Consider the following 13,092-nt stretch of genomic DNA (forward strand, 5'->3'; position numbering starts at 1 on the left):
CCCAGCAGCTGGATAAGATGGACTGTGTGCCATGGCCTGAGTGGGAGTTCTTGGTTCAAAACAAAGTGGGCTGGAGAAGTGTCTCATGACGATGTCACTGCTGGGAAGAGTTTTGTCTTCACATCCAACATGTTCACTATTTTTCTGTGCTGTTGTTGGGTTCTGCTTATTTTTTCACCTCTGCACGATAAATACACTTTATATACTGTATGTGGGTGGTGGGCCTGTAGCCTAATATAATACTTCATCGTATGACTGAAAATAGCCAATCTACAAGCTCACAACGCATTGACGCATTGTGTGGGCCTGTAGATCTGTAGTTAAAGGGGGAGACCGGGAGAGTGTTTGTTCAGTAACAGAGGTCTCCTCATCTCTCCAGGTCTTTAGTAAATATAGTTGACCTTTATAAAAGGTCTCACTTTCAATTTTAGTCTGCTCATTATTTTGTTTCATCACTTTCAATTTCACTTGTTTATCCCGTATCATCTCTCCTGAAAAAATATGAAAAACGTTATGTTTATTATAGCGCTGGAAAGACAGGAGACCCTGTCACTGAAGAAACACTCTATAGCCTCTATCACTTACACCACCTTTAAGTAACACCGAAATGTAGCTATTGATGTCAATATCTATTGTTAACATTCAGTAACAAAAAAAACATTCTAAAGAGTGACGTTGTCAAATTGCTGTTTCTAAGCAGTATGCTAATTACGCTCTTAAACAAGTCTGATCGTGCCTGCTGCCCACACACAATTTGCCACCTGCAGCCTACTAACCACATCAACAACACCGGAGCATAGCCCAGAATAAACACAAATACATACAGAAACAAAAGAGAGCCTGCAGTGGCCATACTCATCAGATTAACCTTTACCTCCCCTATCAGCCCTGCTGTCTTAAGGAAGAGCCCCATGGACTCTTATACACAATGTGGGCTAACACTGAAACAATAGCAGCCTCTTCATCCTCTCTCTCTCTGTACCACAGACGTGTAGGCAGGTGCTGTACAGTGCCAGTGGTGAAGGGTCTTACTAACGTCCATGTTCAACCACTTAACCTTCAATGTTTTCCAGGCCAAGGACCCCTTAGCTGAGAGAAAGATGAAGCAGATTTCATAGATAGCTCCATAGACTTGCTTCATCCATCAGTGTTGGATTCATATTTTTCTCAGCCATGATTTGACCTTTGTACTTGGTCTGGTCTTTTTTTTTTACCGTTTACACTAAACCTCTTCGCCGGAAATTGCCGATCTACAAGCTCACAACGCATCGCAGATTCGCAGCGCGATGCGTTGTGAGCTTGTAGATCTGCTATTTTTGGCAAATTGTACACCCAGAATAGGGATGCTAGGGTCAAGTGGTTAATACATTTGTATTATTTTCCTATCACACAAAGATGTGGCGGTCCCCCCTGTAGTAACTCTGAGGACACCCTAGGGGGCCCGGACCCCCTGTTAGAAGACCCATGACTTAAACCCTATATAACTCATTGACCGATGTCCCCCCCGGGTTCTATACATGGTTCTATACTTGGTTCTAACCTTTGTTCCCTCTAGTACCAAATCTCTTTGCCGGAAATAGCCGATCAACAAGGTCACACACAACGTGTCGCAATTTCTGCCGAATGCTCACCTATTATTATGACAGGACACTAGAGACATCTGGGTACCTCCATGTAAAATTGGCTGGTAATGCAAAGTATACATGATGTGAACATGCACGGTACATCATTATCAGACTAAATTTTATCCTTCAACTTCTTGTTTATGCCCCAAAATGACTGGATTTACAGGTTTTGTAGCAATTGTAGAAATATTAGACCTTAATTGTTGAATGTTTAAGCATGGTCTAATATATACTTTACTTCACTTAAAAACAAATATTTTATTTTTTAACATTTCGGAAACAATAGCCAATTAACACTCTACCTTGGTGCCCACCTATCCTGTTACCACCCAGAATATAGGATGTGGTTAACCACATAAGCCCTATTCTGTTAACCACATCACGCCGTGCGAACAGGGGAAGGGATGTGTTGGAGGTGCAAACAAAGGTGCTTCTTGGGTGCATTTTGGCTCCTTTTTGTGGCTCAGGAACTTGAAAAACTTATTTTTTCATAAGATGGTGGTTGTGGCACGTCCCTGCACTATAAAACGTAACCACATTGTTTTGCACTAGGACAGAAAGGTGCTGTTTGCACCTCCAAGAACCCTATGCCTCCACACACTCATATGTGCCTCTCAAAAAATATACTTAGATGTACGATGGATAGTGAAAATAGCAGTCTAACCCATTTCCATCTATAATGAAAAAATCACACCCAGTGTGAAGTGGGCGGTGTGTGGTCATCACAACATGACTCACTTTAAAAAAAGGATAAATTACTTTTTTTAAAGTCCATACTGCTATTCATAGGGCTGCACATGTGTCATGTGTTTCGCTAGCCAATCACAGTCCTGAATTTGCAAAGTCAGCCAATCACATTACAGTTAGTGGTGATGACACTAGCTGTAATGTGATTGGCTGATATGAAAAAAGTATCGATTTGCATTAACAATTGAAGGGTTAGGGGGTACACACATTTTTTGGTCTGTGTCCAAAACTCACTTTATAGGGGGTGGCTACACCGCCCCAAAAATCACACCCAGTGTGAAGTGGGCGGTGTGTGGTCATCACAACATGACTCACTTTAAAAAAAGGATAAATGACTTTTTTTAAAGTCCATACTGCTATTCATAGGGCTGCACATGTGTCATGTGTTTCGCTAGCCAATCACAGTCCTGAATTTGCAAAGTCAGCCAATCACATTACAGTTAGTGGTGATGACACTAGCTGTAATGTGATTGGCTGATATGAAAAAAGTATCGATTTGCATTAACAATGGAAGGGTTAGGGGGTACACACATTTTTTGGTCGGTGTCCAAAACTCACTTATAGGGGGCGGCTACACCGCCCCAAAAATAAATAGGGACGCCAGGTTGAAAGTGGTGATGTTAGGTTCAAGTTTTTTTGCTCAAAATAAGTAGCAGTTTCATACCTCAAAGCCTCTGCACGGTAGTCTAGTGTCTGCTGTGAGTGTTAATGAGTTTTGCAGAGCCCAGGCTAGCAGCTCTTATTGTCTGCTGCATGGCTCTGGGTACAAATGCAAATCACGTAATGAATCTTTGTCATTTTAATGAGGAGCTGTTCGTTTGCTTAAGCATTGTTGGAAGAATTCAACCCTGTAATCAGGAAATTGACAAAAAGAGAGACCAGAGGCGCAGAGAAACAATACAGACAGAAATGGACAGACAGACGAGACAGAGAGTGAGAGAGTGAGAGAGAGAGAGAGACGTGCAGGGTTGACGGAGGGGTGGCGTGGTGAGGTGGGGCGGGGTGGGGTGTACCGTTCAGGAGGCTGCGGGGGATCGTGTTTCTCCATCTCTCTGTACCCTAATCCTGGCTTCAGAAAAAGCAATGGGATGAACAGCAGGAAGAGACAGGCCTGGCAGGGTCATGGGGTCTGGAGGCGGTTCGGACAGGGGTTACCTAGGAAGTGGTGGTGTGTGTTTGTTGTGTGGGGTGGGGTGGGGTGCATCGGCGAGGTAGGGGTGGTCAGGTGAAGGTGGGTGGGGTATAAATACCTGTACAAGACGGGAGGGGGCACAACAGCAGAAGGGATGACAGACGCTGGGTTGCGGGTCCATCTTAAGAGACAGCCAGAGATACAGAGGGACCTGCGCAAGGGAGGGAGACTGGCCACCAGAGACAAACATGTGGCCGGATGCTACTGACTGCTAGGCATAAGTGGAACAACTACGGGTGTCAAAGTGTGAGAGCTATATCCTTTTTTTTCTTTTTTCTTTTAATCCGTTCCTTCAATTTCTGCCTACATTTTCAGCAGGATATAGGGTATATTTATTTTAGCACTTACCACACCTAGTGACAGCACCTTTCAAAAGGACATGATAACCATCTATGGATAAGCGCACAAAACAAGTGTTATTGTTTTAATTGTGGTAAAAACCCGGGACAGTTTGCTAGTGGATGCTGAAAAAAACAGGACATGTTAGTGTTTTACAGATGTTTGTCAGGACTCGGGGGACACCCAGCTTGAATCGGGGACAATCCCGGCCCAACTCGGGACGTCTGCTGATCTCCGTAGCCTATAGACAGAACACGTAGACAGAAAAGGAGGTTGAAGGGAAGAAACACTTAATATACGGTACACAAGAGAAGACACCATAAGAACAGAGGCAGAACACCACGCCACCATCCACAAACCAGATGGAGGTGACCATCCCAGGAGAATTGGGCAGAATGGCGTGCCAGGCATTCAGCGCCGACTCCTTCACCACCCTGGCGGGAGATTCGGCCCTGCCGATCCTCATGCACCACGCCTCCAACGGCGACTGCCTGCCCGCCGCCTCGCACGCTCACAACATGGTGTCTGCAGGTATACACACGCTTCGGCGATTCTTACACCTGTAGTCCATTTAGTTACATTTGTACCGCCCTCGGAGTAAACAAGTGGATAAATTAACCATGAGGATTTTCACTGTGTGCAGCTGCAGATTCTATCTACCTCCTCCTTTCCACCTTTTTATCTCTGCAGGTGTTTTAAGAGCAGTGAATCTCCCGTTTGGCTGCAATATAGATCATGGATTCCCTTTGCCAGAGGGCAAATCATGATTCCCCTTTCCTTTTCTTTCCCTTCCTTGCATCCTCTCCTCTCCTCTCATCGACTCTCCTCTCCCCTCTTATCTCTACTGGATCCACTGGAGATGCTTTCACTGTGGGCTAAAGAATGAAACAGAGAGGAGATTTATTGGCCCTGTTGTACAGTGACTCAATAATATTGACCATAATGCTGTCATATGGTTAAATACACATTGCGGAGAAGCATGCCTCTAATAACTCTCCTTCCACTCCAACCTTGTGTAACCATAAATAAAAAAAGACTGACAGCACGTTGTTTTTTTTCTTTTCCTGCGGATTACAGTGATCCTCTGGGATTACTGTATAGGTTGCACTAGCTGTCAGCAATATTGATTGCGGAGAAATGACGGGGCCCTGTGAGTTCTGAGAACCAGCGTTATATTGAATGCTCTCGTAGATACGGACTCATCTCTTGGTGATGTACAAGTGATGTACAGCTTACTGTAAATCGCTCTGGATTAAGAGCGTCTGCTAAATGCCTAAATTGTAAATTGTACAGTAGTGATGTGCCATCATTGCGCCCTGAAAAAATTGACCCACAAACATTGATTTTACTGTGTGGTTATGTTACCATATAAGCAGAAACTGTGTTGCTCCACTAGGCCAGGGGTTCTCAACCTGTGGGTCGGGACCCCCAGGGGGGTCCCCACATGATCTTTTTGGGGGAGGTCTCCAGATGACAGTAAAGTGATAATTTAAAGGGCGCTCGGTGGCTTAGTGGTAAAGTCCCTGCCCACCATCACGGAGGTTGTGGGTTCGAATCCACCGTGGTGCATCCGGCTTTGTCGGGCGTCTGCGCGAACACAATTGGCCCGTGTTCGGGGGAGGGAAGCCGGTCGGGGAGGGTGATAAATGTCACTGCATGTATTCCTATGGGCTGGGGCGGCACCTGTCAGCAGGGATTGTTGGATGGGAAGAGTAGGACGAAGGCTCTACGTCCTCCTGGTGGGGTCTCCTCACTGGCAGGTGAGTCAGTAGGATACAACAGCAGTGACAACACAGAAATGTGTGTGGGGAGGAATTAATTGGCATAACGACTAACTTGGGGAGAAAAAGGGGGTATAAAATAATTGGCAATAATTAGTGGTGGACAAAATACTCAATCCCAGTACTTGAGACAAAGTTACTCCTGTCATTAAAGAATACAAGAAGTATAGTGCAGATACAATTTGTAGTAAATGTAGACTACTTTCGTTACTGTCCACCACTGCTGGGAAGCACCTGAAGCGGTGTTGTATTGACTTAATCCATTTTTTCAAATCCAATCTACATTATGTAAATGTGTCTAATCAGCTGATTTGGCCCAGCTGTCTCCAAACGCAGGATAATTGCTGTAGATGTTTCACCAGGGTGACACATTTCACAATCTGTCTTTCAGGGTGCAGCACTGTAGCTTCTTTTTTTTTTAATCAAATCAAACTTTCCCCTGATTGGCCACAGCTCAGAATAAAGACAGAATTAGATGAGGCAGCACGTTATAGGCTGTCGTATCTAGAAGGTACGAAATGGTGCCTCTATAATGCACTTGCTAAATGCGTTATCAGATTTTTACTTGGTAATTTAATGCGTTATCAGATTTCTACTTATTCATTTTACGTTTTACCTGCTCAAGGACACTTCGACAGTAACCTAGGGGGAGCTGGGGATCCTACAGGGAACCCTCCAATTCCCAACATGGTGCAATGAAGCGCAAATAATCTGTGTTGTTGTCATGTCATTGTTCATTGTACATTATCCGTTGTTTCGCTGTCAAGATGGCTGAGAGACAACTTAGTAGAACAATTTCCACTGTGTGCATCTTGCTTAACACATTAAGACCGGGAACGCATCTCTGTCATTTTTAAATTTATTTTGCTATTCAAAAATAGCAAAAATAAATTTAAATGTGTTTCTGGGGGTCCCTGGAACAACACATTTTGAGATGGGGGTCCGCGGCCAAATACAGTACATATACTTTTGGGGGACCGGGGAGCACCACTGATATAGCAACATACTGTTAGAATTTAGAACATTTTTAGATATCTATTTGGCCGTGGAGCCCCATCTCAAAATGGCCAAATGCCAGGGCAGGCAAATAAAACAAGATTATAGTCCATTGAAAGAATTCATTGAATTTAAAGGTTAAGGATGAGTTTAAATTTAATATGTAGACTATCTGCAGTGAAATAAATAAATTATGGTATTTACAATCTGATCCATGCTCAGCCCAACCAATCATAGTTACTGGATTGGTTTAAAGATGGGGACTCAGGGGAGTTAAGAATACAGAATCTCAACAAAAGACACTGGTGTTTACATGACAAGAATGAGACAGAGGAAAAATTGGTACAGTCATGGGGCCACTGAGGACTCAGGGTATGTCATTTTTTGAGGGGCACAAGGCCAAACTGAGGGGCAACGATGGCCATGGCCTTCGTGGCCTCCCTGAAATTCCTGCCCTTGTCTGTCTGTCTGTCTGTCTGTCTAACTGAATAACTAGCTGTTCAACTCACATCTCTCTCTCTCTCTCTCTCTCTCTCTCTCCAGTCCCCTCAGGTCTGTCTCTCGTGCAGTCGTCCAAGCGCTCCCACATGCACCTCTCCTCCTCCGCCCTGGGCAATGCCCTCGGAAACGGTCCCGGTTTGCACTACCCTGTCACCCCCTGTCACTATAGTAACCAGCAGGCCACCTACGGCATGATGGCAGGTGAGTGGTGATGGTGGTCTGGTCAGAAGTATACTGGGGTCTAGGGCTGCAACTACTGATTGTTTTCTGAGCAAATATTCTGACGATTTCTTTCTCCATAATTTGAATAATTGAGAAGCGTTGTTGTTAATATCTTGCGTTTAAAACACAACTTCATGTGTCTGTGTATCAGGAGAATTGCCCTTGCCACAGAGAACACCCACATCCTTTTGTTTTTTCTTGGCTGTCCTCCATCAGCTCCAACAGTTTAGTGTTAAAATAATCTCGCTGTCAAGGGCAAACCAATTCTTCTGATCGATCGTCCTATCTCGTCGTCACACACACACACACATCTGAGAATAACAGTAGTAACTAGAATGATGATGATGATGAAGAACGGGGATTGCTGTCGTCATCATCATCATCATCATCTGTTGACCGCAGTCAATATAATAGACAATCGGGCACGCCACTCTGGTTAATCTCCCATTGCTTTGGCCAGATCTTCCAATTGGATTACCAGATACATAAATGACCCTTTTCCAACAGTTGGACGTGGAGGTCTGCAGAATAGAATGTCAGAGTTTATCTGGTAGTTATCTCTGAAGTAATGTCTCCTTATCTCTCTTTTAGTTGTTTTTTCCAGGACATGTTCTGCCCTCGCATAGCAGACTTGTCTAGGTGACAAGATGCTCTCAAGGTCCCTCTTTATTGTCCATGTTTCAGAACCATAGAAATTGGTACAATGCTTTCTACACAGGCTCTGAAAAATGAAATCTTGGTAGCTCTGATTGTTATGATGATGAGGAACATGATGATGGTGGCTATTTGTGACAGTGTTGATGTTTTGTGCTTCTAGCTCAGGAGATGCTGTCTGCCAGCATTTCACAGACTCGCATCCTGCAGACATGCAGCGTCCCGCACCCTAACATGGTCAGCGGAGCAAACACACTGCAAGGTAGACTTAAACACACACAAACATGCACGCATGTATGCACACACGCCCACACGCACTGAGAGAGAGAGAGAGAGAGAGAGAGAGAGAGAGGCCTGAGAGCATAAGAGGGTGTAAAAACTTGTAAAAAATGATGCAGTTGCAAGAGATCTCATTTGTTCCAGAGAGTTAGACCGTGATTAAATGCACCTTCATCAGATTTTCATTTGATTCTATATGTAAGGGGACCTGTGCCAATCATTTTTCTAGAGGTCTGATATACTTAAGCAGTAAGCGGGCCAGGTGTAGCATCGTTATACTGTGTATTTTACAAACGCCAGCAAACCACTAGTTAAAGCTAATAGAACTAGATGTTTCAATCCCTATGGTAAGTTGGCGCTCTTGAAGGTCAGAGTGGAGTGGTGAATAGGGAGGGTATAGGAATTTCATTGAGGTCATCAGGTGGGCACCCTGCTTCATCTACGTTTCATTGATGTTAGCCCACAACGTCTCCAGAGGGCTCAACGGTGTGTCTGGCGTCCCAGGTACACCCCTCTCCGTTCCATACTCTCCATATCCCCCACTGGACTCTGCATGGCAGGGGCGTCCTTCTCCCTGAGCCAGGCCTAAGCCTGACCGCATACCAACCTCATGCCTAAAGGCATGAGTTAAAACAGCAATTACTTCTTATGTAGACTATCACTCACATACTCAAGACAGACATTGAGTGGTGCCTGGTGGCTCAGCCAGTTAGTGCAGTAACCACATGCTCCCTGGGAATCCCAAATGCCAGAGTTCAAATCTGACTTCTGACTGAAATGTGATTGTCCTGTCTCTCAACACAATCTTATATCTAGTGTAAATTAAGTAAAAACTGACAAAATAATTCTATATATAAAAAAAGAAATGTAAATGTACTACATTGTAGCCACCACAAGAGGGGAGTATAACATCACCCACAAACCAATGCAACGCTATATCAATGAAGGTAGTTAACAGCAGAATAGTCATTATTGACAGGATTATCAGAGTTTTAACTATTTCTGCATGTTTTAATGGGCATGTCAGGTGTTCCTGTGCCATGTAATAAAGGCTCTGCATAGACTCTGGCCATACATTTAATTAGCTGATGTCGACACCCCACTGATAAGTGTCCCACCTATGTCTCCTATTTGTTGTTTTATACCTAAGCTTGCTTTTCTTTCTTTCTTTCTCTCTTTCCTGTCTAATTGTGTATCACTGCCACACTCTCTCTCTCTCTCTCTCTCTCTCTCTCTCTCTCTCTCTCTCTCTCTCTCTCTCTCTCTCTCTCTCTCTCTCTCTCTCTCTCTCTCTCTCTCTCTCTCTCTCTCTCTCTCTCTCTCTCTCTCTCTCTCTCTCTCTCTCTCTCTCTCTCGCTCTCTCTCTCTCTCTCTCCCTCCCAGGTTCTCTACCTCCCTGCCTGTATAAGTTTCCAGACCACGGCCTTGGCGGAGGCCCTTGTGGTTTAAGCCATGGTTTCTCCTCGCTGCCGCCGGCCCTCCTGTCTGACGAGGCCCTGGGGGGCCCCGGGCCCCTGGGGGAGCTGGTTAAGGCGGACCCTCACAGGAGGGGCAGCAGGCCCCTGGACGAGACCCCGGCCATGGACTCCCCACAGATAAGAGAACTGGAGAGGTTTGCAAATGACTTCAAGCTACGCAGAATCAAACTCGGTAAGTTATATGTACTGTATGCAGCCATTAGTATGCGTGCGTACACACGTACACACACACACACACACACACACACACACACACACACACACACACACACACACACACACACACACACATACACACAGTTAAACAATTTATTTATGTCCACACACAGGGAAAGCATACAGGGACACAAATAATTTAGGTGCAGCTAGAAGCTACATTCACAAACTCATGGATATATGTCCTCGTGATACAACACGCATGTCACTCAGCACTCCATGGGCACAAGTAGCGGCGGCGCTGCCATACAGGGAACAGAGACAGCACAATACTTGTGGCAGCCTTTCTGCCTCGTCTTTGGGCATGCCAAGTTGTGGAAACCCTCCAACAACCAGTCTGTGAGTATGTCCTAGGCTGGATCACCAGTCTTGCACTGCTGCTTGGTGTTAAAGCGCTCTCTGTTGTTGTTCTCATGGGCCTGGAAGTCCCACCTGGCCGCCAGGTAGCGTGGGCTGTTAGTAGATTCCACCAGTGGTGGTGAGTAGTGGCTTCTTGTATGCACGCTACATTGTCCACATAAGTTGCAAATGCATCCACTGCACCTACTACATTGACGATGGTAGTTACAACGGGGCAGTTTAACGTCATGCCCAGGACACACACACACACACACACACACACACACACACACACACACACACACACACACACACACACACACACACACACACACACACACACACACACACACACACACACACACACACACACACACACACACACACACACACACACACACACCCTATATACATGGCTGTATCTATCTGTGCTAATACCTGTGTGTGTGTGTGTGTGTGTGTGTGTGTGTGTGTGTGTGTGTGTGTGTGTGTGTGTGTGTGTGTGTGTGTGTGTGTGTGTGTGCGCGTGCGCGTGCTTGTGTGCGTGTGCATGTACCTGCAGGGTACACACAGACAAACGTGGGCGAGGCTCTGGCAGCGGTGCACGGCTCAGAGTTCAGTCAAACCACCATCTGTCGCTTCGAGAACCTGCAGCTGAGCTTCAAGAATGCCTGTAAGCTCAAAGCCATCCTGGCTAAATGGCTGGAAGAGGCTGAGCAGGCGGGCGGTGAGTCACAGCGCATCGGGTCAAACTGTTCAACACAGAGATACTATTATATAAGTATCATGTCAGCAATATCATATCAGTATCATGGTCAGTATCATGGTTAGTATCATGTTAGTATCATGGTTAGTATCATGTCAGTATCATGGTCAGTATCATGGTTAGTATCATGTCAGTATCATGGTCGGTATCACGTCAGTATCATGGTTAGTATCATGGTTAGTATCATGGTTAGTATCATGGTCAGTATCATGGTTAGTATCATGCCAGTATCATGGTCAGTATCATGGTTAGTATCATGGTTAGTATCATGGTCAGTATCATGGTTAGTATCATGCCAGTATCATGGTCAGTATCATGGTTAGTATCATGGTTAGTATCATGTCAGTATCATGTCAGTATCATGGTTAGTATCATGGTTAGTATCATGTCAGTATCATGTCAGTATCATGGTTAGTATCATGGTTAGTATCATGTCAGTATCATGTCAGTATCATGGTTAGTATCATGTCAGTATCATGGTCAGTATCATGTCAGTATCATGGTTAAACAATGTTTCGCCCATGCAGGGCTTCATCAAGTTCTTGATGAAGTCCTGCATGGGCGAAACGTTGTTTGGTTAAAATAATCAAAAAGATGGGAGAGCAGCTATCGGGTGCGGACATTCCCTTTTTTCACACAGTATCCGGTAGTTAGCCACTTAAACCCTATATATTTAGTTGACCGGAGTAACCCAGGGCTCTATACTAGGGTCGCTAACATTTCCCTCTATACGTCAAATCTTCTTACAAGCTCACGTCACGCTGTGACACGTTGTTAGCTTGTAGATCTTCCAATTTCGCTATTTTTTTTGCCCCAGAATAGGGGCAAAAAATAAAGGGGGAATAGTCAGTCAGTCAGTCAGTCAGTCAGTCAGTCAGTCAGTCAGTCAGTCAGGCAGGCTGGATGGTTCAATTTAGACTGAATTATCAATATGCATCAGTCTTATATATTTTTTAAATCTATATTGTGGTGTTTTGTATAATATTCCATTCAGTGTGGTACGGTAAAGTAACAATATATCCTTTGTCTCAGCTTTGTACAATGAGAAAATGGGCATGAATGAGCGCAAGAGGAAACGAAGAACCACCATCAGGTAACAATGAAAAAGAAGCATATACAGTGTAGTATATACAGTATTACAGTACTGTAAATAAAACAGTCATGTTTAACGGCTTAACAGCTTAAAATGCCCACTCCCTTTTTACTTTCTTCTCCTGCAGTCTTGGTGCCAAGGAGGCTCTGGAGCGAAGCTTCATGGAGAAGAGTAAGCCGTCCTCCCAGGAGATCGTGAGGATGGCAGAGGGCCTCCACCTGGAGAAGGAGGTGGTCCGGGTCTGGTTCTGCAATCGCCGGCAAAGGGAGAAACGAGTCAAAACCAGCCTCCATCTCAGCTCCTACATGTCCAAAGAGATCACCAGCTGCAGGTAGCCCAGATAATGACCATAATAACCACTTAAACCCTATATATCAGTGGTTTTCAACCTTTTTCGTGTAGCATATTAGCCCACGAACCCCATTTGAAAAGATATGCCTGGGACTCAACAATTTTGATTTCTTGGGGGTCCCAATCGACACTGTATCATCATCATTAGTGTTCATTTAACTCTGAGAGTGGACAAATGGAACCAAATGGATCCGTTATTTGGTTCCATCTCCACCAAAAATAGATCTAGATCTATTCTAGCAGAATGTTCGCCCCCAGAATAGGGACGCTAGGGTTCAAGTGGTTAATCTACGTGCTACTTCAGTAGCTGAAATGCCAGCTGAGCCGTCCATCTCAAACATGGTTTCAACAAGTGTGTATTTTGTTACTGGAATGTACATGTTTACAAAGCTCTTTGAGTTCTTATAAATGTATCCTCATGAATGCACGGACATCACTGGAAATATTAAATTGCAGGGTTACCATATTTGCTTTCAGTTTCTATTTATACAGAAATATACAGATTTAGCATTG

The 13,092-nt window shown here is 44.6% G+C and overlaps 1 protein-coding gene across 1 annotated transcript; it reads left to right on the top strand.

Moving 5' to 3' along the window:
• Window positions 1-4,298: 4,298 nt before the first annotated feature.
• Window positions 4,299-12,563, top strand: pou1f1 (POU class 1 homeobox 1; the record flags this gene model as incomplete). The annotated part of the gene is made up of 7 exons (XM_084084263.1): window positions 4,299-4,434; window positions 7,224-7,382; window positions 8,221-8,319; window positions 9,720-9,986; window positions 10,932-11,096; window positions 12,168-12,228; window positions 12,356-12,563. 7 exons carry the CDS (start codon window positions 4,299-4,301, stop codon window positions 12,561-12,563), a joined length of 1,095 nt encoding a protein of 364 aa, XP_083940389.1.
• Window positions 12,564-13,092: the final 529 nt, after the last annotated feature.

Source organism: Gymnoscopelus microlampas (genome assembly GCF_963454915.1).
Source record: "Gymnoscopelus microlampas genome assembly, chromosome: 17".
Lineage (NCBI taxonomy): Eukaryota > Metazoa > Chordata > Actinopteri > Myctophiformes > Myctophidae > Gymnoscopelus > Gymnoscopelus microlampas.